At 43.7% G+C, this 24,749-nt stretch overlaps 1 protein-coding gene across 3 annotated transcripts in view; it reads left to right on the top strand.

Moving 5' to 3' along the window:
• The first annotated feature begins 5,330 nt into the window (after positions 1–5,330).
• The window catches only part of MSH2 (mutS homolog 2), an 84,251-nt gene continuing 64,832 nt past the window's right edge, over positions 5,331–24,749 (top strand). For 2 of the 3 annotated variants that reach the window (XM_066267072.1, XM_066267073.1), the window contains exons 1-3: positions 5,331–5,613; positions 16,888–17,042; positions 20,332–20,610. In XM_066267072.1, the coding sequence (XP_066123169.1) occupies positions 5,403–5,613; positions 16,888–17,042; positions 20,332–20,610 (645 nt within the window). In that variant the 5' untranslated portion in view covers positions 5,331–5,402. The remainder of the gene's footprint in view (positions 5,614–16,887; positions 17,043–20,331; positions 20,611–24,749) is intronic. The other variant, XM_066267074.1, reaches the window with a different exon arrangement.

Raw genomic sequence — 24,749 nt, forward strand, 5'->3', positions numbered from 1 at the left:
TTCCTTCTCCCTTAGCTTTCATTGATCAGAAGCAGAGCAGAGGTAATATAGGATTACAAGAGAGGGAGACCAGGTGATAAGGGGAAAGAATGACTAATGGCCATTTTGCTGATATGGAGAAAGGGCTAATTTGGGTCAGTACTTCTTTCTCTTTTGCTAATTAACAAACATGAAGGAAGGGGCAATCTAAAACCCCTAGGCTGATTTTTTTTTTTAGGTTGAAAAATGTTGGTAAATTTTATGAACATCACAAACCTATTATCAATTCTATTCTGAATGGTTATCAACACTTTTCAGTAAAATCTAATTTGATCTATCTCTCAATTTCCTTAAAAATCAGGTGGCCAAAAACAAAAAAACCAGGTGGCCAATCCTTGACCCCAAAAAATAAAACTTTTGTGCTAATACTATGGCTTTATTTTGCAAAATAGAATAATCAGTGTTATCACATTTTTTTTTATCCTTTCACGGTTCTTCAAATAGAAATGAGATCTCTTTATTTGATTTGGGAAAATCAAATTTGGGGAATTCAAAACAGTTTTGGTGTCAAGCTTGAGTTCCCCTGCATAGTACCAAGCAGGCTGATTTTTCTAAAGCCCGTTCACATGCATTCCTTTGTGTCTGCACAAAGGTCACTCACTCAGTTTCTTTTTTATTTTTATTTTTTATTTAATTATTTATTTATTTATTCATCTTACAGAGGAGAGGGAGAGACAGAGAGAGAGAAGCGGGGAGGAGCTGGAAGCATCAACTCCCATATGTGCCTTGACCAGGCAAGCCCAGGGTTTCGAACTGGCGACCTCAGCATTTCCAGGTCAACGCTTTATCCACTGCGCCACCACAGGTCAGGCTCAGTTTCTTGGTGTTTGCATCCAAGAGAAATTCACTCAGGGCTTTTAACTAAAGTTCCCCAATCCAAGTCATAGAGAGTTTAAGGTTAGATGGGTGATTTCCTACCCAGTACAAAAGGATATATAAAGAGCGCCCATTCCTGCTGGTGGCCCTAGTACTGCTGCCTAGGACAACCACAGTTACCCGTTTCTTGCAATAGGCTCATAACTGGAGATACAGTTCCATCAGCATAGTGGGCTTTGCCCCTAAACTATCAATTTTCTGAAGGGGGTTGTGTAGCTCAGGACCTGAAGTAGATTTTTTTTTTTTTTAATTTTTTTTTTTATTTTATTTATTCATTTTAGAGATGAGAGAGAGAGGGAGAGAGAGAGAGGAGAGAGAGACAGACGGGGGAGGAGCTGGAAGCATCAACTCCCATATGTGCCTTGACCAGGCAAGCCCAGGGTTTCGAACCGGCGACCTCGGCATTTCCAGGTCGACGCTTTATCCACTGCGCCACCACAGGTCAGGCTGAAGTAGATTTTTTCAACCTTGTTTATCTTTAAAGACCAGAATGAAATCCACTGCTTTCACCTAGCTTAACATAAATGCCTTTCCATAAGGCTTTCACCTCCTACCCTGTAAACTCTTCTTTAAATTGCCTTGAGAAGCCTATGTTTTTACATTCCCTATGGCCCTTCATATTACTTTGAACTGTCCTCTAAGATTAGGAAAAGTGTGGGCATTCTATTTTTAGAATTAATAGACTCAACTGATAAATAAATATGAAATAGATATAGTTGGGGGGATAATGTAATAATAAGCAGATAAAGCTGTTTACAAAAAGATTAAAATATACTTTCAAAGCTATTATTGCAGTTGATCCCCATGTAAACCCTGAAGGTATATTTAAAAATAATTTTTTTTGCTTTTTAAAATTTTTTTTTTTACAGAGACAGAGAGAGTCAGAAATAGCTCCAGACAGGAACAGAGAGAGATGAGAAGCATCAATCATTAGTTTTTCATTGCGACACCTTAGTTGTTCATTGATTGCGATCTCATATGTGCCTTGACGGGGGGGGGGGGGGGGGGGGGGCTACAGCAGACCAAGTAACCCCTCGCTCAAGCCAGCGACCTTGGGTCCAAGCTGGTGAGTTTTGCTCAAACCAGATGAGCCCACGCTCAAGCTGGCGACCTTGGGGTCTTGAACCTGGGTCCTCTGCATCCCAGTCCGATGCTTATCCACTGTGCCACCACCTGATCAGGCTAAAAAATTTTTTTTTAATTTATTGATTTTTTAGAGAGAGAGAGAGAGAGAGAGAGAGAGACCTATTTGTTGTTCCACCCATTCATGCAGTCACTGGTTGATTCCTGCATATACCCTGAATCACTGGCAACCTTGTCATGTTGGAATGATGCCCCAACCAACTGAATCACCCAGCCAGGATGAGGTAGATACTCTCATTACCATGCCGCCTCCCTCTGAACTCACTATTTTGAAAAGGGGAGAGATGGAATGACACTCAAGGTTAGGTTATCATGTAGAAGCAGTTATTGTGATGCACAGCTCATTCATTTACATACCTTTCTTGCACACTTAATATGTGCCAAACCCTATGGCACACAGAAGATTAAGGATACAGAATCTGGAGCAAGACTGAACTCTATCTAACTCTATCACTGACTAGCTCTGTGATGTTAAGCATCTTGAATTTTTAGTCTCATTGTAAAATAAGGAAAGTTTCTGTAAAGCCAGTAGCCACGGCCATTATCAGAGCCGCCTGGCCCATGCAGGTTCTCATTGGATTCGAACAGTCGGTAATGAAACAACGGAGCCAAGAACTGGTGGGCCATTACCTTTGATCCTAGCTTGCACCTGGCAGCCAAGAAATACACAGTGGGAAAACAGTTCCCTTTCCATTCAGGGCTCCCAAAGCCACTGACTTAACCAAGTTTCCTAGAATCAAAGTTTCTAGCTCAACAGCCCCATTCACCTCTGTTCCCTATCTCCTTCTCTCTGCACACACTGGCTTCTCCCTCAGCACTCCACCATCTTGGCTGCTTCTCCTGGCCTCCTCCACATGGTCTTCCTCTGCTCTCTCCTCTAATGCTAATCTCATTAAAGGTAGAAATAGAAACCTTTAATCCAATATACAAATAAGGAAGTCTCTGATACAAAGTCACTTATCTGAGGCATAATGGGATTCCTCATGAGTGCACCACCCCACATCATGCAATCAGTCAAGGGCGTGAGGAAAAGCTTAGTCTTAAAACTATACCTTAGGCCTGACCTGTGGTGGCGCAGTGGATAAAGTGTCGACCTGGAACGCTGAGGTCGTAGGTTCAAAACCCCAGGCTTGTCTGGTCAAGGCACATATGGGAGTTGATGCTTCCTGCTCCTTCCCCGTTCTCTCTCTCCTCTCTAAAAATGAATAAATAAAAATAAATAAATAAACCTTAGGCTATAACGACCTGGCCTGCTTACAGCATGTCCCTCATACCCAATACAAACTATAAGCGAGCAAACATATATATCATATTTAAAAACTTATTTAGCCTGACCAGACGGTGGCGCAGTGGATAGAGTGTCGGACTGGGATGTGGAAGGACCCAGTTTCGAGACTCCGAGGTCACCAGCTTGAGCGCGGGCTCATCTGGTTTGAGCAAAAAAAAACCTCACCAGCTTGGACCCAAGGTCGCTGGCTCCAGCAAGGGGTTACTTGGTCTGCTGAAGGCCCACGGTCAAGGCACATATGAGAGGGAATCAATGAACAACTAAGGTGCCGCAACACGCAACAAAAAACTGATGATTGATGCTTCTCATCTCTCTCCGTTCCTGTCTGTCTGTCTCTGTCTATCCCTCTCTCTGACTCTCTCTCTGTCTCTGTAAAATAAATAAATAAATAAAATTAAAAACTTATTTAACCAAGAGTTCCTAACACTTAGAGTGGCAAAGATTAACATAGTATACACGTGAAAGTAAACATCCAGGATAAATATTGTTGACAAATATTAGCCATTATTACTAACTATAAGTAAACATAAATACCCATCCTTGGCCTTTTCAAGAGAGACAGGTGAACAGATGTTTCTAAAATAATGCTGCAAGAGATATAAATAAGGTGTGACCCAGTTGGTCAAACAAGTTTGTAAAATGTGATTTTTATGTTTGCTCGCTTATAGTTTGCATTGGAGGCTGGGCAGGGCCAGGTAACTGTGATCAGTGAAATTGCAAATTACCTTCCTGCTTGGGAAGGGCCATTGTTTGCTAATGTTTACTGGATGAGAGGTTTTCGTGCCAGAAAGTTTTGAAAAGAGAAAGAGAGAAGGAAGAGAGAGAAAAGCCATGCTTGCAGAGTGAGAGCAGAGAATGCAGGGTGCTGAGAAAGAAGCCATGTTGTCAGAGAAGGAAGGTGTGCAGATAGGAAACCAGAGGTGATGGGCTTTTGTGAGCTCTGCTGAGACTGGTGGGGCCTTTGATTCTAGGAGGAATTAGAGAAGATTCTCCTGGTTGTGGAATCGGAGAATGTGTCAGTGGCTTTGGGAGCCCTGTGTGTTTGCTCCTTGGCCGGTGCAAGACTTTAATAAAAGGAATGGCCCACCATTTTTTGGCTCCACTGTTTCTTTACCATCTGCCCGAATTCGATGGAAACTTGCATGTGAGTGGCCTCGACAGCTGCGACTACTGGCCATACAGACCCAAATATAATGCAACTAATTACACGGGGGAAGTGGAGGGGAGACTGGGCAGGTTTCTCTGAGAAGTTTCAGGTGAGGACTGAGGACGATTAGGAGTTTGCTGCATAAAGTGCCTGTGAGGGCAAGGAGGGGCCATTCCAGAACAGTGGGACAAATTTGTGTTGGGAGTCACAAATGTTGAGAGGGAAGGGGAAGTTTATTGCCCTAGATCTTAGAGTTTGGGTGAGAGGTGGGGGCAGGGCTGGATGAAGGATCTAACAGTCAAATGATTCCAATTTTGTCTGCTTGTCTCAGAAGGTATTTGAATTTTATTTTATTATTTTAATTTTTGGTATTTGAATTTTAAGTGTTTAAAATAAACCTGTAATCTTGATGTTGGCAGTTTGCTTAAAAAGGAAAAAAGAGGCAGTTGAGGAGCAGTACCGCAGGTTTAAAAAACTGGGAAGAAGGCTAGTTTTTCCTCGTTTTCAAGTTTCTTTCTGATTCCACTCCTACGCTTCCAGGGAACGTAAAAAACGCAAAACTACCCTGAAGGTCCCACTTGATCCCCTCCCCTTGCAGCTGTCTATCCACCGAGATCCCAACCCGTGCAGTCGAGAAAACCCGGAGAACTAAACGCTATTCAGGATGGGCAGCCGCCTAGACTCAAGCATGCGCAGTAGACAACCACCAGCCTGCGCGGGAAGCTGGGCCGCGTCCATTTATGATTGGTTGCAGCGGCGGACTCCCACCCACCGAAACGCAGTGCTGGCTGTTGATTGGGCGGTCTGCGGAGGCCAGACGCCGTACGGAGACGAGGGAGGGGAGGCGGGAAGCGGCTTGGTGAGTGAAGGGCCGCAAAGCTCTCTTAGCCAGACTGAAGAGTTCCCGAAATGGCGGTGCCGCCGAAGGAGACGCTGCAGCTGGAGAGCGCGGCCGAATATGGCTTCGTGCGCTTCTTTCAGAGCATGCCGGAGAAGCCGACCACCACGGTGCGTCTCTTCGACCGGGGCGACTTCTACACGGCGCACCGGGAGGATGCGCTGCTGGCTGCCCGGGAAGTGTTCAAGACCCAGGGGGTGGTCAAGTACATCGGGCCGGCAGGTGAGGAGTGGGACGGAGTGGGCTCCTCTCAGGAAGTGGGCGGCTGAGCGGGTTCCGGCTAGGGAGCCGGGGGTGGGGACGTGGGTGGCCTGTGCGAAGTTGAGCTTTCTCCTGTCCCTGCCTGGTCAGGTGGGGCGCCTGCCTCCGCCTTGAGTGTCCCTCTGCAGCCGCCCCGCAGCCGAGCTAATAACGAACACGTAGGGGCCGTTCACTGCGTGCCAGATGTGCGAGGCACTAGAATGCATTGTTCCAGTTAGCTGCAGTCTCGTGGGTCTCTGCTCTACGGTCCTGTGAATCTCACAAGGAATGCTTGCTCTTTATTACAAACGTCAGTTCAGAAGTGAGGTTTAGAAAAGAAGGCGTTTGGGAGACTTATTTTATGTCAGCAACATCATTTTGCCCATACTCGATTTCTTTTTTTTTTTTTAATTTTTTATTTATTCATTTTAGAGAGGAGAGGGAGAGAGAGAGAGAGAGGAGAGAGATAGAGAGAGAGAAGGGGGAGGAGCTGGAAGCATCAACTCCCATATGTGCCTTGACCAGGCAAGCCCAGGGTTTCGAACCAGGGACCTCAGCATTTCCAGGTTGACGCTTTATCCACTGCGCCACCACAGGTCAGGCCCCATACTCGATTTCTATCTCTGGGTGCCAGCGCAGGCACCTATAAGGGACTTTTTTTTTTTTTTTTTTTTTTTGTATTTTTCTGAAGCTGGAAACGGTGAGGCAGTCAGACAGACTCCCACATGCACCCGACCAGGATCCACTCGGCACGTCCACCAGGGGGCGATGCTCTGCCCATCTAGGGTGTTGCTCTGTTGCTACCAGAGCCACTCTAGCGCCTGAGGCAGAGGCCATGGAGCCATCCTCAGCGCCTGGGCCAACTTTGCTCCAATGGAGCCTTGGCTGCGGGAGGGGAAGAGAGAGACAGAGAAAGGAGAGGGGGAGGGGTGGAGAAGCAGATGGGCGCTTCTGCTGTGTGCCCTGGCTGGGAATCGAACCCGGGACTTCCACACTCCAGGCCGACGCTCTACCACTGAGTCAACCGGCCAGGGCCTTGTAAGGGACCTTTGAGAAGCAGAGTTCCCAAGTAGTCAGAACCTCGTACTCTGTGTGGATCCAGATTGCCTGGGTTCAAGTTGCTGCCCCTCCACTCATTGGCTGTGTGACCTTACGCTAGTAATGTGTGCTTGGCTCAGTCTTCAGTGCCCTCTGTCACTCGGCCTCATCTCTCCAGCATTCTCTGTTCCCGGAAAGCTACAAACTTCTCACCATATGTGGACTAGGTGTTCTGTATGTTTTATGTTGCTCTCATTCCTCCCTGGCTCCCTGTGATAGTGGAAAGAGCTTTCCGTTCTACAGGAAGTAAGACATTTAGGTTTCCACCTGCCTTTGCAAATTGGATGTTCCTGACAAAGACATTTCATTCATTAGGTAGGAATTTACTAAGTGTGCCCTGTCAGCCAGGGATAGGGACACCGGGAGCACATGGATGAAAAGGCAGTATCTCTGCCTTCACAGAGCTCACTAGTGAAGAGCAAGGCATTAATAATTCCACTTCATGATGAAGAACTGGGGAGTTAACATTCTCCATAACAAGTTATTGAAGCAAAGACTGGAGACATCACAGGAGGCATTGTATTAGAGGCAGAATTCTACTTGAGTCTTGAAGGACAAGCAGTTTGCTAGGGAGAAGGCCTGAAAAGAGGTGTGACTATATCATATTTTGTTTATCCATCAGTTGATCGATAGTTGGGTTATTTCTTGAACCTGTACTTTTAATTTCATCTATACCTCTTCTTTCCTTCTTCTGTGGTGTGCCACTGAAAAGATGAGCCTTTTGCTGTTCTGTGGATCCCATACCCTCCTCTCAGAAATGACTTTCTGTTGATTATTTTTTCTCTCCTCTGTCTGGTTCATTCTGTTGGCATTTATACTTAATTCACATCCTTTTGACTACTTTTAATCTTCAAATCTAGTGATACATTATTAGAATAAAGCCCTGTGAAATAGGTTAGTACCTACTTCCAATTTATAGAGGAATCTGAACCACTGAAAAAGAATGTTATTTATCTTGCCTCTTGGTATCAGAACTCAGCTTTGAAGGCATCTGTCTCCTCTTGGAAGCCTTTCTTTTTTTGTGTGTGTGACAGAGGGACAGATTGGGACAGACAGGAAGGGAGAGAGATGAGAAGCATCAGTTCTTCGTCGTGGCACCTTAGTTGTTTATTGATTACTTTCTCATATGTGCCTTGACGGGGTATGGGGGGCTACAGTGGAGCGAGTGACCCCTTGCTCAAGCCAGCGACCTTGGGTCCAAGCTGGTGAGCTTTGCTCAAACCAGATGAGTCCGCGCTCAAGCTGGCGATCTCTCAGGGTTTTGAACCTGGGTCCTCCATGTCCCAGTCCGACGCTCTATCCACTGTGCCACTGCCTGGTCAGGTCTTGGAAGCCTTTCTTAACTTCCATGTTAAGGCTGCCCCTCTTACATGATCCTGGCCCTCAGGACCTTCTTCCTAACCTAGACATTGCACTTATTCTACTCTATTTCCTATCTCTTCCAATACCTTGAAAGCTCCTGGACGTCAGGAATTGCATCTTAACCAGTCTCCCGTCTCTGAACCCTGGCTACAGTGCCCACGTGCAGCAGACACAGAGTAATTGTGAGCTGAATGAAGATGGGGACTCCATATTATTCTTGTGTTGTAATATAACCAGCGAGTTCCCCAAAGACACCAAGTCCAGATGAATTTTTGAGTTTATTAATTAGCCAGCTAGCTACATAGGGAACAATGCCAAATCATGTAGCCCATACAATTCTGAGGCTGATTTTTATAGACAAAATCACAGACCAGTTGGGGTGGGTAAGGAGGGGCTCGTGATTCCTTTGTCTATAGGTATACTTACTCTCATGACTTTAGGGTGAGTCCGAGTATAGGAATTCTTTTTTTTTTTTTTTTTTTTTTTCATTTTTCCGAAGCTGGAAACGGGGAGGCAGTCAGACAGACTCCCGCATGCGCCCAACCAGGATCCACCCGGCCTGCCCACCAGGGGGCGATGTTCTGCCCCTCTGGGGCGTCGCTCTATTGCATCCAGAGCCATTCTAGCGCCTGAGGCAGAGGCCACAGAGCCATCCCCAGCGCCCGGGCCATCTTTGCTCCAGTGGAGCCTCGGCTGCGGGAGGGGAATAGAGAGAGAGAGAGAGGAAGGAGAGGGGGAGGGGTGGAGAGGCAGATGGGCGCTTCTCCCTGGCCGGGAATCGAACCCAGGACACCTGCATGCCAGGCCGACGCTCTACCGCTGAGCCAACCGGCCAGGGCCCTGAGTATAGGAATTATTTTTTTTTATTTTTATTTTTTTTGTATTTTTCTGAAGCTGGAAACAGGGAGAGACAGTCAGACAGACTCCCGCATGCGCCCGACTGGGAACCACCTGGCATGCCCACCAGGGGGCGACGCTCTGCCCACCAGGGGGCGATGCTCTGTCCCTCCGGGGCGTCGCTCTGCCGTGACCAGAGCCACTCTAGCGCCTGGGGCAGAGGCCAAGGAGCCATTCCCAGCGCCAGGGTCATTTTTGCTCCAATGGAGCCTTGGCTGCGGGAGGGGAAGAGAGAGACAGAGAGGAAGGAGAGGGGGAGGGGTGGAGAAGCAAATGGGCGCTTCTCCTGTGTGCCCTGGCCGGGAATCGAACCCGGGTCCCACTCACGCCAGGCCGACACTCTACCACTGAGCCAACCGGCCAGGGCCAGGAATTCTTGATTAAGGTACATAAACATTGTTTTCTAAGATTTTCAGATAAGTTCTATCTTATTTGCTCTGTATGGCAAGTGGCCCCAGGCACCCTTTCAGAGAATTTTAGGAATTAGCTAAACTATGACCAGATGACCCAGTGGCCCTTATAAACCAAGAAGCTCCTGCATTCTTCTCTTTCCTTTCTCCACAGAAAGGAGGGGGTAAGAGGCCTGATTTTTCCTCTTTAAAATGGCGTTGCTAATGCTAAGTTTTAAGGTTCATTGGCACCTTATCACACTTGAAGAGAAGAATGTTGTACTAACCCAGATATTCCTTCTGCTATACCCAGGTGGAGCTACTCCTCTTTTTTCACACTAGGAGGTCTGTCCTACTTCCTAGCTATTCTTACTTAAAGCATATGGTCTTAGCTCTTCATCAAGAAGTGGCTGCACTTCAGATGCTCCTTGATAAATATGACTTAAAATGCATTCCCACCCTATGTGTCACAAAAACTCCCTTGTGTGAGTATCTTGGAACGATAACTTTGGAGGTTAGGCAGGTTATCTGTAGGCTAGTTATGGAGATAGTGGAGTCCTTGGGAGGGAGAGGACTTACCTCATTCACTGCCTCTTCTCCCCACCCACTTTTTTATTATTATTATTTTTATTATTTTTAATTTTTTAAATTTTTATTTATTCATTTTAGAGAGGAGAGAGAGAGACAGGGGGGAGGAGCTGGAAGCATCAACTCCCATATGTGCCTTGACCAGGCAAGCCCATCCCCACCCACTTTTAAGACATCACAGTTGTGAACCTGTGTCTGTTAAATGTCAATAAAAAGACTAAACTATTGCTCTGGATACTGCCTCCCAGAGCCAGCAGATAACATTGATATGCAAAGTAGTAAGGTGTAAGAACTGAGGGGGGGGGCTCATAGATCTGAGAGATTATTCTGTGATAAGCATTTGAATTCAAATGCCTTAACTCTGTTGGCTACAATTTTGCAGGCATATCCTGCTGGAATGATGATTGAAGAGCTGTTCAGGAATATGCCAGATCAGTGTGTTTTTTTCCACTCCCCAGAATTGTTTTTGCTGGGTTGTGTTTTATATTTTGCCTTCCACATTGAAGGATGATATGAAAAGTGGTGTTTTGAAACTCACTGCTATATTTACTGGAAATTGCTGACTATATTCACAATGGCATTTATAAGTGTTTCTGGGAGAAATTCTTCTTATTTTGTATTAACTGGTTCAGTGCTTTCCTTGAGCAAGTTTGTTTATTTTTCATGATTGTATAGCCAGTAACTGCAGCCACCATCAAAGCCGCCTGGCCAATGCAGGTTCAGGTTTGATTTGGACAGACGGTAAGGAATCAACAGAGCCGAAAATTGGTAGTCCATTTTCCTTTATTCTAGACTGGCACTGGGCAAGCGAGTAAAAATACACACTGGGCTCCAAAACCTGCTCATATTCAGTGCTCACAATATTACTGACTCATCCAAGTTTCCTAGAATCAAAGACTAGTACCTCACCAGTCTTACTCACCACTGTTCCCCATCTCCTTCTCCTCCATGAACCGGCTTCTCCTTCCCCATGCCTCCATTTTGGCTGTCTCCTCCACATGGCTTCCCTGCCCTGCTCCAGCACCGGCTCTTCCTTTTACGAGAATGTGATCACTCTCCCCAAATGGCCTCCTAGCTCCTCCTTTTGAAACCTTTTGAAGTGCCTGATTGGGTGGTGGTGCAGTGGATAGAGTGAGAGACTGGGATGCAGAGGACCCAGGTTTGAGACTCCGAGGTCGCCAGCTTGAGTGCGAGCTCATCTGGTTTGAGCAAGGCTCACCAGCTTGAGCCCAAGGTCGCTGGCTGGAGCAAGGGGTCACTCGGTCTGCTGTAGCCCTGTAACCCCCCCCCCCCAATCAAGGCACTTATGAGAAAGCAATCAATGAACAACTAAGGTGCTGCAACAAAGAATTGATGCTTCTCATCTCTCTCCCTTCCTATCTGTCCCTCTCTCTGTCTCTGTCACAAAATAAATAAATAAACAAACACCCCCCCCAGCAAAAAAAAACCCTTTTGGTGCAAAAACCCTCCCCCAACACATTAGCATAACCACGCCCCTTCCCAAAGCAAGAAGGCAATTAATATTATCACCTAGGCCAGGGGTCCCCAAACTTTACACAGGGGGCCAGTTCACTGTCCCTCAGACCGTTGGAGGGCTGGACTATAAAAAAAACTATGAACAAATTCCTGTGCATACTGCACATATCTTATTTTAAAGTAAAAAAACAAAACGGGAACAAATACAATATTTAAAATAAAGAACAAGTAAATTTAAATCAACAAACTGACCAATATTTCAATGGGAACTATGCTCCTCTCACTGACCACCAATGAAAGAGATGCCCCTTCCAGAAGTGAGGCGGGGGCCGGATAAATGGCCTCAGGGGGCCGCATGTGGCCCGCGGGCCGTAGTTTGGGGACCCCTGACCTAGGCAATACCCATCCCGGTGCGCATCACCATCTTTAACAAAGTGAGCAAAATATATTTTATCTGCCCGACAATAATATTTTATTATACCAATAATGTTACTTACCTGGAATTCAACTAGATGGAGTAATAGGATTTTCCAATCATTCTGGTTTGGCTGGGATGCTGCCATGTTGACTGGGAAAGTCTTGGATAAACCAGCATGGTCACCATGTGTGCTAGACAAAAACAGGAAAGAACTTAAATGGAGCCTGTCATTTCACGTTGAGGTTCTGATCCTGAGTGTTAGTTGGGAAATGTGAGTCTGCTGCAGCTTGTATAGGCCTTAGTTCCTCCATAGAACTGGGAGTGTGCGTACATGCCTTGCTGAATGGGATTCTATGATAAACATAATTTTCATTCAACTTGCTTTTTAAATTTTTTAAATTTCTTTTTGCTTTTATCAACTTTTTTTTTTTACAGGAACAGAGAGAGAGTCAGAGAGAGGGATAGACAGGAACGGAGAGAGATGAGAAGCATCAATCATCAGTTTTTTTGTTGCGAGACCTTAGTTGTTCATTGATTGCTTTCTCATATGTGCCTTGACTGTGGGCCTTCAGCAGACCAAGTAACCCCTTGCTCGAGCTAGCGATCTTGGGTCCACTCTGGTGAGCTTTTGCTCAAACCAGATGAGCCCCCGCTCAAACTGGTGGCCTCGGGATCTCGAACCTAGGTCTTCGCATCCCAGTCCAGCGCTTTATCCACTGCACCACCGCCTGGTCAGGCTAAGTGAAATTTTAATAAAGATAGAATACATTGCTTATAGCTTAAAGATTGGGAGATTTCATGAAAAATATTGAATTTCAAGCTTCTTTTTGAAAAATCTTAGTTGGAAACTCTGGGCAAAAATATCCTTGCACTTCAGCAGTAGTTTGGAACTGAATAGCTATTCCTCTGACCTAGTGAGTCTAGATTCCTCCTTTACTTGATGTTCTTGTTTCATTTGGTCAGTTCTCATCATTCCAGGTGGTCTCTCTTATTTATTCATTTTTATTATTTTTTTAAAACTTGTATTTTAATCTTTTTTTTTCTTTTATTAATTTTTAGAGAGGAGGGGGGGAAGGGGGAGGGAGGAACAGGAAGCATCAACTCCCATATGTGCCTTGACCAGAAAAGCCCAGGGTTTTGAACCGGTGATCTCAGCGTTCCAGGTCAACACTTTATCCACTGTGCCACCACAGGTCAGGTTATTTATTTATTTATTTTAACAGAGACAGGAGAGTGGGATAGACAGGGACGGAGAGATGAGAAGCATCAATCATTAGTTTTTTGTTGTGCTTTGCGACACCTTAGTTGTTCATTGATTGCTTTCTCATATGTGCCTTGACTGCGGGCCTTCAGCAGACCCGAGTAACCCCTTGCTCGAGCCAGCGACCTTGGGTCCAAGCTGGTGAGCTTTTGCTCAAACCAGATGATTCTGTGCTCAAGCTGGCGAGCTTGGGGTCTTGAACCGGGGTCCTTCCGCATCCCAGTCTGATGCTCTATCCACTGCACCACCGCCTGGTCAGGCCCATGTGGTCTCTTATGAAACCATTTATCATCTGTTAGCTCTGTTGTAATTTTTCCTTTGGCTTCCTTTGTTTATTTATACCTACTTGATCCCTGTAGATATTTGTTTTCTAGTCCTGTGTTAGATCGTAAGAAAGAACCTTAGGTAAGATTTGAGCCAGTTTCAAAAGTGTCTGTGATAGTGGGTATTCCTAATACTTACAAATGATATTGGAAGTGTCTGCTGTGTATGAAATGCTATACAAAACAAATCTTATTTTATAATTAATTTTTATGCTTATTTGTGTTTGATACGTGTAATTGGCATGATCTACTGTTAAATTTAGGTTAAATTAATTCTGAGATCCAGAATTGTTAGAATAATCTATGAGTATATTTTGAGTTATCTGTGAATGAATAATTGACATTACTTATATGAAAATTGAGGTTTAAAATTTTTTATTTTTATTGATATTAGAAAAGGGAGGCCCTGGCCGGTTGGCTCAGCGGTAGAGCGTCGGCCTAGCGTGCGGAGGACCCGGGTTCGATTCCCGGCCAGGGCACACAGGAGAAGCGCCCATTTGCTTCTCCACCCCTCCGCCGCGCCTTCCTCTCTGTCTCTCTTCCCCTCCCGCAGCCAAGGCTCCATTGGAGCAAAGATGGCCCGGGCGCTGGGGATGGCTCTGTGGCCTCCGCCCCAGGCGCTAGAGTGGCTCTGGTCGCAACATGGCGACGCCCAGGATGGGCAGAGCATCGCCCCCTGGTGGGCAGAGCGCCGCCCCATGGTGGGCGTGCCGGGTGGATCCCGGTCGGGCGCATGCGGGAGTCTGTCTGACTGTCTCTCCCTGTTTCCAGCTTCAGAAATAAAAAAAAAAAAAAGAAAAGGGAAGAGAAAGGAGATAGAGAAACATCAATTTGTTGTTGCACCCATTTATGCATTTGTTGGTTGGTTATTTATTTTTGTTGGTTGATTCTTATATATACCCTAATTGGGGACTGAATCCACAACCATGGCATATTAGGTTGATGTACTATCCAGTTGAGCTACTTGGCCAGGGCTGAAAATTGAGGAGTTTTTTTTTTATTGAAAATTGAGTTTTGATTTCATTTAGTAATATAGATGATTTTATTTTTGTAAAGAAATTGGTACTTGCAAATCACAACTAAGCTGAGACACTTTCCGTTTAAGATCGGTTTTCAACCTCAGCCGTATTGATAATTTTGGATGGAATAATTAATATGTTGTGAATGGCTGTCCTGTGCATGCTTAGTAGCATTTCTGCTTTTACCCATTAGATTCCATTAGTATCTCCCCCTTCCCCCCAAGTGTGACAACCCATTTGTCCCCACACATTTCCAAATGTAGGTTAGGGGATCACCACCCTCTGTTGAGGATCAGTGATCTAAGATGAAGACCAAAATTTTTTATTTATTATTTTCTTTTCTTCTTTTTCAATTGAGAGGAGGGAAGATAGAGAGACAGACTCCTGCATGTGCCCTAACCAGGATCTACCCAGCAACCCCCTTTTGGGGCTGATTCTCTGCCCATCTGAGGCCATGCTTACAACTGAGCTATTTTTAGCACTCAAGGCAGAAGCTCCGAGGAGCCGTCCTCAGTGGCCTGGCCAATGTGCTTGAACCAATTGAGCCATGGCTGTGGGAGATGAAGAGAGAGAGAGAGAGAGAGAGAAAGAGAAAGAGAAGGGGGAGAGGTGGAGAAGCAGATAGTCGCTTCTCCTGTGTGACCTGACCAGAAATCGAACCCAGGATATTCACACGCCAGGCCGATGCTCTACCACTAAGCTAACTGGCTAGGGCCAAAGACCAGAAAGTTTTAGAACTATGTTGACTAGATAGGGGGGGAAATATATGTATGTATTTATACTTTATGGATGGTGGTCGTAATTGACACAGCCAACCAGGGGGATAGTCTGGTAATATTTATCAAAATCACGTATCTTTTGATAAAATCTAGTTATTGTTTTTTAAATTTATTGATTTTTAGAGAGAAGAAAGAGGGAGAGACAGGAGAGAGAGGAGAAGCAGGAAGCATCAGCTCATAGTAGTTGCTTTTCATATGTGCCTTGACCAGGCAAGCCCAGGGCTTCGAACTGCGACCCTAGCATTCCGGGCCAACGCTCTATCCACTGCACCACCAAAGGCCAGGCGATAAAATCTAGTTTTAAGACTTTAACTCACAGATATATGTACTCAGATGTTTGGAAAGTGAAGCGCAGACAGGCTGTTCAGGCAGTTCATACAGCTTCGTTAAAATAACAAAGACTAAAAACCTATGTGTCTGTCAGTCAGTGAGAGACTGAATTATAGAACATTCCTAGAGTTGTTTGCAGCTCTAAACTGAAAGATACTGATTAAGTACTGATAGAACAATTTTGAAAATATATTAATGTTAAAAACAGCATCAAGATACAGAACACTAAAAAAAAAAGATACAGAACAGTATGTATAGTAAGCAACTATTTAAGTAGAAGGAAAAAAGTGATGCTTTATTTATATTTGCTGTGTGTGCATAGACTATGTTTGGGAATATATAATATTTTATAAACTGTTAACACTATGATGGTGAACTGGCTGTGCAAGGGACAATGGTGAATGGGAAACTTTGCCATCCCTTTTTGAATGTTTGAGGTTTTAGCAATGTAAATATATTACCTAGAACATTTTTGCAATGAACAATGACCAATTCATTTTTATTGGCCTTTTGAAAAAGTTAATTCTATACAAATACTATATAGATATTATATGAATTGTATTCAAAATTGTACCCTGTCCAGTTGGCTCAGTGGTAGAGCGTCAGCCTGGTGTGTGGATGTCCCAACTTGGATTTATTTCCCTCCAGCAGCCATGGCTTGATTAGTTCGAGTGCATTGGCCTGGGTGCTGAGGATGGCTGCATGGAGCTTCTGCCACAGGCACTAAATAAATAGCTTGGTTGCAAGCATAGTCGCAGATGGGTAGAGCCCCAGCCCCAGATGGGGGTTGCTGGTTGGATCCCAGTCAGAGCACACGTAGGAGTCTGGTCTCCTTATCTTTCCTCTTGTCACTTGGAAAAGAAGAAAAAATAAAATAAAATAAAAATGTGAAAAATTATAAAAAAGAACAGCCTGACTTGCGGTGGCACAGTGGGTAAGAGCATTGACCTGGTGTGCTAAGGTCACCAGTTTTGGACTTGCCCAGTTAAGGCACATAACTCCCCTTTCTCTCTCTTTTCTCTCTAAGATCAATTAATAAAATCTTTAAAAAGAAAGAATGAATACGGTTAGCTATATATTTTTACTCATTCTTTTATCTTTGTATCTTCTCAATTTTTTATTTTGATTCATAGGCTCTACAGGAGCAAAGGGCTATATCTATTCACCATTTTATTCTTATGTACCAAAGTCCCTAGGACATATAAAATAGGCGCTTTATAAAGTTTATTGAATGAATGAATTGGGGGGGAAACATTGTACTAGGTACTTGGAACACATTACTTCAAAGCTGTAACATTTTTAATATTTTTCTTTAGGAGCAAAGACTCTGGAGAGTGTTGTGCTTAGTAAAATGAATTTTGAGTCTTTTGTAAAAGATCTTCTCCTAGTTCGTCAGTATAGAGTTGAAGTTTATAAGAATAAAGCTGGAAATAAGGCATCCAAGGAGAATGATTGGTATTTGGCATTTAAGGTAATTATCTTTCTTTCTGATTTATTTTTCAGCATAGAAAAAAATTAAAATGTAAGGGAAATTTTCGTTTTAATATTTTAACCAGGTGTCATAGTAAAATGCTTTGAGAAATTTTAATCTTTAGCATGTGGCTTTTTAAAAATTATAGTTTAATAGCAATTCAGAGATTCAGTAGGTCCTTATTATAAGTATGCACACTCTGATCTTTGTTGCTGTCTCTGAAACAAATAATAAATAGCTATATGTAAAGTTGAATATAGCATTAAATAAGGATTTGATTTTATTGTTTGAAGTAATTTTACATAGATTTACAGTATTACAACTTTCTCACTTAACACATATTTGTAATGTGTTTGTACTTTTGTATGTGCCTTTTTCTTTCATTAGATTGTAATTTTTTATAAGTCTGGAAGTTTAAAGGTGCTTATATTCTGTGATGTGCTTAGAGAGGCTCATTGACGTGCATGCTTTTAATGCTTTCAAGGAGAATGGTATTTGTTTTATTCAATATTATTTTTTAATATTTTTAGGTGTACGGTGTAGTGATTAGACAATCATAATTTACAAAGTATTCCCTCTCTCTAGTATTTAAGGACTCACCTGGCACAATATATAGAGCAGTTATTACAGCAGTTTTCATTTCTTTTCTTTTCTGTCTCTCTGGGAGACCTTAGCAAATATCTCAACCTTCTCCTATATCTGTTTCTTCATAAACAGTAAAATTAAAAAGTTTTTAAGATGCTTTCTGATTTGAAAGTCCTGTGAGTTTTTTCTTCTGGAAGGCAGCTATGCTCACTAGTATACCACCAACGCTGCCCGAGTTTTTTCTTTTGGAGTTTAATGATGCACAACATTTGATGTTGGTGTTGCTTTAAAGTATAATATATTTCTTTTTTCCCCCCAAATATATTATTTTTCAATCTTCATTCCATACCTTCCCCCCATTTTTAAGAATTAGACATTTACTGAAAAATGTATCAGGGAGAATTTAGCATTCTGCATTATGGAGCTTTCTGGAAATTTTCATTGCTATTATACTATGAAAAGGGAGTCTCTCTTTTTTTTTTTTTTTTTTTTTTTTGTATTTTTGTATTTTTCTGAAGCTGGCAACGGAGAGAGACAGACAGACTCCCGCATGAGCCTGACCGGATCCACCCGGCACGCCCACCAGGGGGCGATGCTCTGCCCCTCCCGGGCGTCGCTCTGTTTGGACCAGAGCCACTCCAGCGCCTGAGGCAGAGGCCACAGAGCCATCCCCAGCGCCCAGGCCATCTTTGCTCCAATGGAGCCTCGGCTGTGGGAGGGGAAGAGAGAGAGAGAGAGGAAGGAGAGGGGAGGGGTGGAGAAGCAGATGGGCGCTTCTCCTGTGTGCCCTGGCCGGGAATCGAACCCGGGACCTCTGCACGCCAGGCCGACGCTCCACCACTGAGCCAACCGGCCAGGGCCAAAAAGGGAGTCTCTTAATTAGAGTTTTAGCCAATGTCTTGAAAGATTTTAATAGAAAATTGAAGATACCACAGAGTGATGTTTTCTATCTCATTCCTCACAGAACTCAGTAACAACAACAAAAAGAATCATAAGTTCTAGTGTTTACCATGGTTAGCAGTCTGTCACACCTTATTCTTTATGTCATATCAGAATCCATCAAGATTAATTCTTCTTTTTAGGTGGGAGGAAAATGTTAAAATATGTATCGATCAGGTTAAAAAGGTGGTTATCTTCATCCAGAAATTTTAAGAAGTTCAGATCGAACACTACTAAAACTAATTTTTACATTTTTTTTTTACTTATTGATTTTACTGTAAAGTAATATTGGTATTTGAAATAGCTGATCTCTGTGATTGATTTCTTTTCCATGTTCTCAGTAGTTTGTATGTTAGAAATAGGAAAGGACCTTAAATACCATCCAGTTCAGAGATTATCAGTCATATCATTTTCAAGGATTCTCAAGAACTTAATTTTATTAGCTACTTGTCACTTTGAGAGTTTTTAATGTGTACTTCATAACTTGTGCATGTGAATCTAAAGCATGTGTATAAAAATGTTTACATGTATGATTGAATCAGTGCTTTAAAAATTTTTTTTTTTAAGAGAGAGAGAGTCAGAGAGAGGGATAGACAGGGACAGACAGACAGGAACGGAGAGATGAGAAGCATCAATCATTAATTTTTCGTTGCGTGTTGCAACACCTTAGTTGTTCATTGATTGCTTTCTCATATGTGCCTTGACTGCGGGCCTTCAGCAGACTGAGTAACCCCTTGCTCGAGCCAGCGACCTTGGGCTCAAGGTGGTGAGCTTTTTGCTCAAACCAGATGAGCCGGCTCCCAAGCTGGCAACCTCGGGGTCTTGAACCTGGGTCTTCCACATCCCAGTCCGACGCTCTGTCCACTGCGCCACTGCCTGGTCAGGCTAAAATTTGAATATTGGGTAATTTTTGATTTTTGATCCAGATTTTAATCAGTCCGTAGTTATAGAAATTCAGAATGATGTTGTGAGAAGATAAATAATTATGATGCTAACCAAATTTAAGAACTTTTGGTGGCTACAACTTGCTTAAATTTGGCTGTCACTGTGCTCATTTCGATTATTTGTGACTATCTTATATTTCATTGCTGTAGTTGTCATTTGCCCTGAAATGCCTTATGTTAATAGCAACCCATCAGTTGTTCAGGTTGAAGTTTTTAGTTTTACCCACAGACTTGTTCATCCAAAAGCAAAGAAACTCGACCCTTTAGTTATTTTATGCAATCTTAAAGAGTATTTCTAACCTTTTTGACATATTGAAAATAAATAGATCCAGGACCCTTTATTTGGAAAATCACTGATTTAGAACCATCTGCATTTTACATATAAGCATGTTGATATAGAGATATTTTTCAAGCTCAATATTTAAACTAATACTGCTCTTGTGTATGGTATAGCTACATAGTAAAAATACTGATATGTGCAACTAGTGGGTAGTTTGGCAAAATGTATAAATTTAAGGCTAGTATTGACAGGATAATCACTTAGGATTCCTTAATGATTGATTGTGTATAAATCCAGCTGCCAAATTTCATACTGAAAATCACCTTTGATACAATTATTTTTAGCTGTCCCCAAGTGTTACAATAATAAAGCAGTAGGATACTGTATAATTGGTGATAATTTTGAAATATATGGTTATAAGTAATTTTTGGGAGGTAAAATTATTTAGTGAAATTCATCTAGGTTGGGTAATTCTTGTTTGCTAATGAAATTTTAAAGTATATTCAACAGATTCCTAAACTTTAAAAAATTTTTTCCTTAGGCTTCTCCTGGTAATCTTTCTCAGTTTGAAGACATTCTCTTCAGTAACAATGATATGTCAGCTTCCATTGGTGCTGTGGGTGTTAAAATGTCTACAGTTGATGGCCAAAGACAGGTTGGAATTGGGTATGTTGACACCATACAAAGGAAGCTAGGACTGTGTGAGTTCCCTGATAATGATCAGTTCTCCAATCTGGAGGCTCTCCTAATTCAGATTGGACCAAAGGAATGTGTTCTATCAGGAGGAGACACTGCTGGAGACATGGGAAAACTGAGGCAGGTAAGGGAATTAGTCTAGTGATAGAGAAGAAACAAAGCCTAGGAAAGGCTCTGAGTAAAATGATACTGTTTTATTTAAGGAAAAGAGTAATTTAAACGTCAAAATTTTTTGTTTGTAATTACAATAATATTTTATTTTCAGGAATGTTTCGATTTTTATCTTTGAAAAAACTGTGTCTGTAATAGAATTTTAGAATAAGCTGTTTCTTATTTAAGACTAGTTTTGCTTTATATCAGTGGTAGTCAGCCTGGTCCCTACCGCCCACTAGTGGGCGTTCCAGCTTTCATGGTGGGCATTAGCGGAGCAACCAAAGTATAAATAAAAAGATACATTTAACTATAGTAAGTTGTTTTATAAACATTTATTCTGCCAAACTTAGTGAACATCCAACATAAAGTACTTGGTAAGTAACCATTATTATTATCCCCCCCCCCTTTTTTTAATAGCCCCTGACCAGCAGGGGAGGAGGAAGAGAGATGGTAGTGATGAATAAGAAACAGGATTTTGCAAATGGAGGGGAGGGGGCTCTCAGAGGGAAGAGACCCGAGCACAAAAGAGGTCCATAGAGGGACCAGAGAAAAGTCCCGAGACAGGGGCACCCCCGGGGGTCAGACAGGAGGGAGAGAGAGTTAGGAGTCCGCGGAGAAGGAAAGATCAGGAGTGGAGGTTTTAGGTGAGGATTCTCTGCCCAGAAAAAGGCCTGTGCAGTGGAACAGGCGGCACAGAGATTAAGGACAGGTGCGCGAATAATTAGAAGCCGTGTATGTAAGAAATCTCCAGCCTGACCTGTGGTGGCGCAGTGGATAAAGCATCAACCTGGAAATGCTGAGGTCACCGGTTCAAAACCCTGGGCTTGCCTGGTCAAGGCACATATGGGAGTTGATGCTTCCAGCTCCTCCCCCCTTCTCTCTCTCTGTTTCTCTCTCTCCCTCTCTCTCTCCTCTCCAAAAATGAATAAATAAAATTAAAAAAAAAAAAAAAAGAAATCTCCAATCAGTTCCCAGCTTTTTTGACGATAGTTAAATTGGTGAGGGTGTTAACACCGAAAGTCCCTTCAGGAGGCTAATTCAGTGGGTTCTGTGGCCTGGCCACAGCGGAGAAGAAGAACAGTTTCTTCTTCTTTAGGGAGGGAGATTCCTGTGCCCCCACCAGCCGCCCTCAGTCCTTGGAGTGGTCAGATTTGAGTATCAATGTCCTAAAACTCAAGGTCTGGCCATGGACGGAAAAGGTAAAGTGGATGTATTCTGGACGTCTCCACAAGCACACAGTCATTCGGAACGGAAAAGATTTCCCTGACATAGCTATGGTTTTGGACAGAGAATCTGTGGAAAGAACTGAGGGAAAGGCTGGAGGCAGGGGACTTACCGCACCATGCGCTAAAGTGGGTGGAAGGTCAGAGATCCTGGTTCTTTCTCTGAGGGGACTGGAAGAGGAGTGGTCCTTTGCGGACTTCAAACTCTTCCCGGGTTTTCGGCACCAAAATATAAGGTATTTTTTCCCGCGGGGAAGGAAGGAAGGAAGGAAGGAAGGAAGGAAGGAAGGGGCTGGAGTCACGAACTGTGGAATAACAAAAGGCTTTATTGAGTACAGAGCGTGCATCCTGCCCAGCAAGGTTCCCTGTCCCCGATAAAAGATGGAGGCCAGGGAAGTTGCGGTAATTATTATTATATGCTTTAACTTGCTGTAACTCTGCTTTATAAATTTTATAAAGTTACTTCCCTACTTTAAAAATCACCATTACTGTGGAACCAGTGGGTGGTTAGAAAATTTTACTACTAACAGAGACATAGAAATGGGCAGTAGGTATATAAAGATTGACTACCCCTGCTTTAGATCATTTCCCTCCTTTGCTCCCTAAAGAGTAACAGGATGTGAGCCTTAAAGAGTTCAAACCAAATCATAATTGGTAAGAGGAATGCTTTCACAATTCAGGGCAAAAACAAGGTAATTTAAGTAATAAAATTTATTACTGTATTCAACATGGATTTATCAAATAAATAGGATGCAGTTCTTGTTTTTTTTGTATTTTTCTGAAGCTGGAAATGGGGAGGCAAGTCAGACAGACTCCTGCATGCGCCTGACTGGGATCCACCCGGCACGCCCACCGGGGGGCGATGCTCTGCCCATCCGAGGCGTCGCTCTGTCGCGACCAGAGCCACTCTAGTGCCTGGGGCAGAGGCCAAGGAGCCATCCCCAGCGCCCGGGCCATTTTTTGCTCCAGTGGAACCTCAGCTGCGGGAGGGGAAGAGAGATACAGAGAGGAAGGAGAGGGGGAGGGGTGGAGAAGCAGATGGGCGCTTCTCCTGTGTGCCCTGGCCAGGAATCGAACCCGGGACTTCTGCACGCCAGGCCGACGCTCTACAACTGAGCCAACCGGCCAGGGCAGGATGCAGTTCTTTAGGATTATTTTTTGATAGTTCAAATGAGACGTTAGCTGATTCTTTTTTTTTTGTTACAGAGACAGACAGAGAGAGAGGGACAGTTAGGGACAGACATACAGGAAGGGAGAGAGATGAGAAGCATTAATTCTGTGTTGTGCCACCTTAGTTGTTCATTGATTGGTTTCTCATATGTGCCTTGATGGTGGTGGGGAGGGCTACAGCAGAGCGAGTGACCCCTTGCTTAAGCCAGCAACCTTGGGCTCAAGTTGGTGAGCCTTGCTCAAACTAAATGAGCTGTGCTCAAGATGGCGACCTCAAGGTTTCAAACCTGGGTCCTCTGCGTCCCAATCTGACGCTGTATCCACTGCGTCACCGTCAGGCTAGCTCAGGGATAGTCAACCTTTTTATACCTTCTGCCCGCTTTTGTATCTCTTAGTAGTAAAATTTTCTAACCGCCCACCAGTTCCACAGTAATGGTGATTAATAAAGTAGGGAAGTAACTTTACTTTATAAAATTTATAAAGCAGAGTTACAGCAAGTTTTAAAGCATATAATAATAATGTTATCAAGTACTTTATATTGGATTTTCGCTAAGTTTGGCAGAATAAATGTTTATAAAACAACTTGCTATAGTTAAATCTATCTTTTTATTTATACTTTGGTTGCTTAGCTACCGCCCACTGTGAAAGCTGGAACGCCTACTAGTGGGCGGTAGGGACCAAGTTGACTACCACTGGCTAGCTGATTCTTAACAAAATTCTGATTATGCCATTTATATAAGTGTGTGGTTTGTATTTTTCTGAAGTTGGAAATGGGGAGGCAGTCAGATAGACTCCCACATGCGCCCAACCGGGATCCACCCGGCATGTCCACCAGGGGGCGATGCTCTGCCCATCTGGGGCATTGCTCTGTTGCAACCAGAGCCATTCTAGTGCCTGAGGCAGAGGCCATAGAGCCACCCCCAACACCTGGGCCACCTTTGCTCCAATGGAGCCTTGGCTGCGGGAGGGAAGACAGAGACAGAGAGGAAGGAGAGGGGGAGTGGCGGAGAAGCAGATGGGCGCTTCTCCTGTGTGCCCTGCCCAGGAATCGAACCCGGGACTCCTGCATGCCAGGCCAGTGCTCTACCACTGAGCCAACCGGCCAGGGCCGGTTCTTTTGTTTTTGTAGGTCTCAAATACCATAAGAACTATTTGAGAGCGAGCAAGTCTGTGATTGGTGTTTATAGCATAGATAATATCTAAACAACTTTCCAGGAGTATTGTTCTGCTAAGAGTTTTTACCTTTGGGACTATGTATTTATTTTTAGTGGAGGAGGGGAAGCAGAGAGACTCCTGCATGGGCCCTGACTGAGATGTGCTCCAACCGTGATTCACCCGGCAAGCCCACTAGGGGGCAGTGCTCTGCCTATCTGGGCAAATTGCTCAGCAACAGAGCCATTTTTTTAGTGTTGTGAGGCAGAGGCTACTGAGCCATCCTCATTGCCTGAGGCCAACTCACTGGAACTAATTGAGCCATGGCTGCAGGAGGGGAAGAGAGAGAGAGGCAAAGAGAGAAAGAAAGAGGAAGGGTGGAGAAGCAGATGGTTGCTTCTCCTGTATGATTAGTCTGGGAATCAAACCTGGGAAATCTACACACTGGGCTGTTGCTCTACCATTGAGCCAACTGGCCAGGCTTGGAACTATTTTTTGAAAGCTTTATGTGAACATAATTTTAAATAGCCATGAAAATTTAGTTAATAGATTTTTAAAATATGTG

The sequence above is a fragment of the Saccopteryx bilineata genome, chromosome 3, assembly GCF_036850765.1.
Source record: "Saccopteryx bilineata isolate mSacBil1 chromosome 3, mSacBil1_pri_phased_curated, whole genome shotgun sequence".
Classification (NCBI taxonomy): Eukaryota; Metazoa; Chordata; class Mammalia; order Chiroptera; family Emballonuridae; genus Saccopteryx; species Saccopteryx bilineata.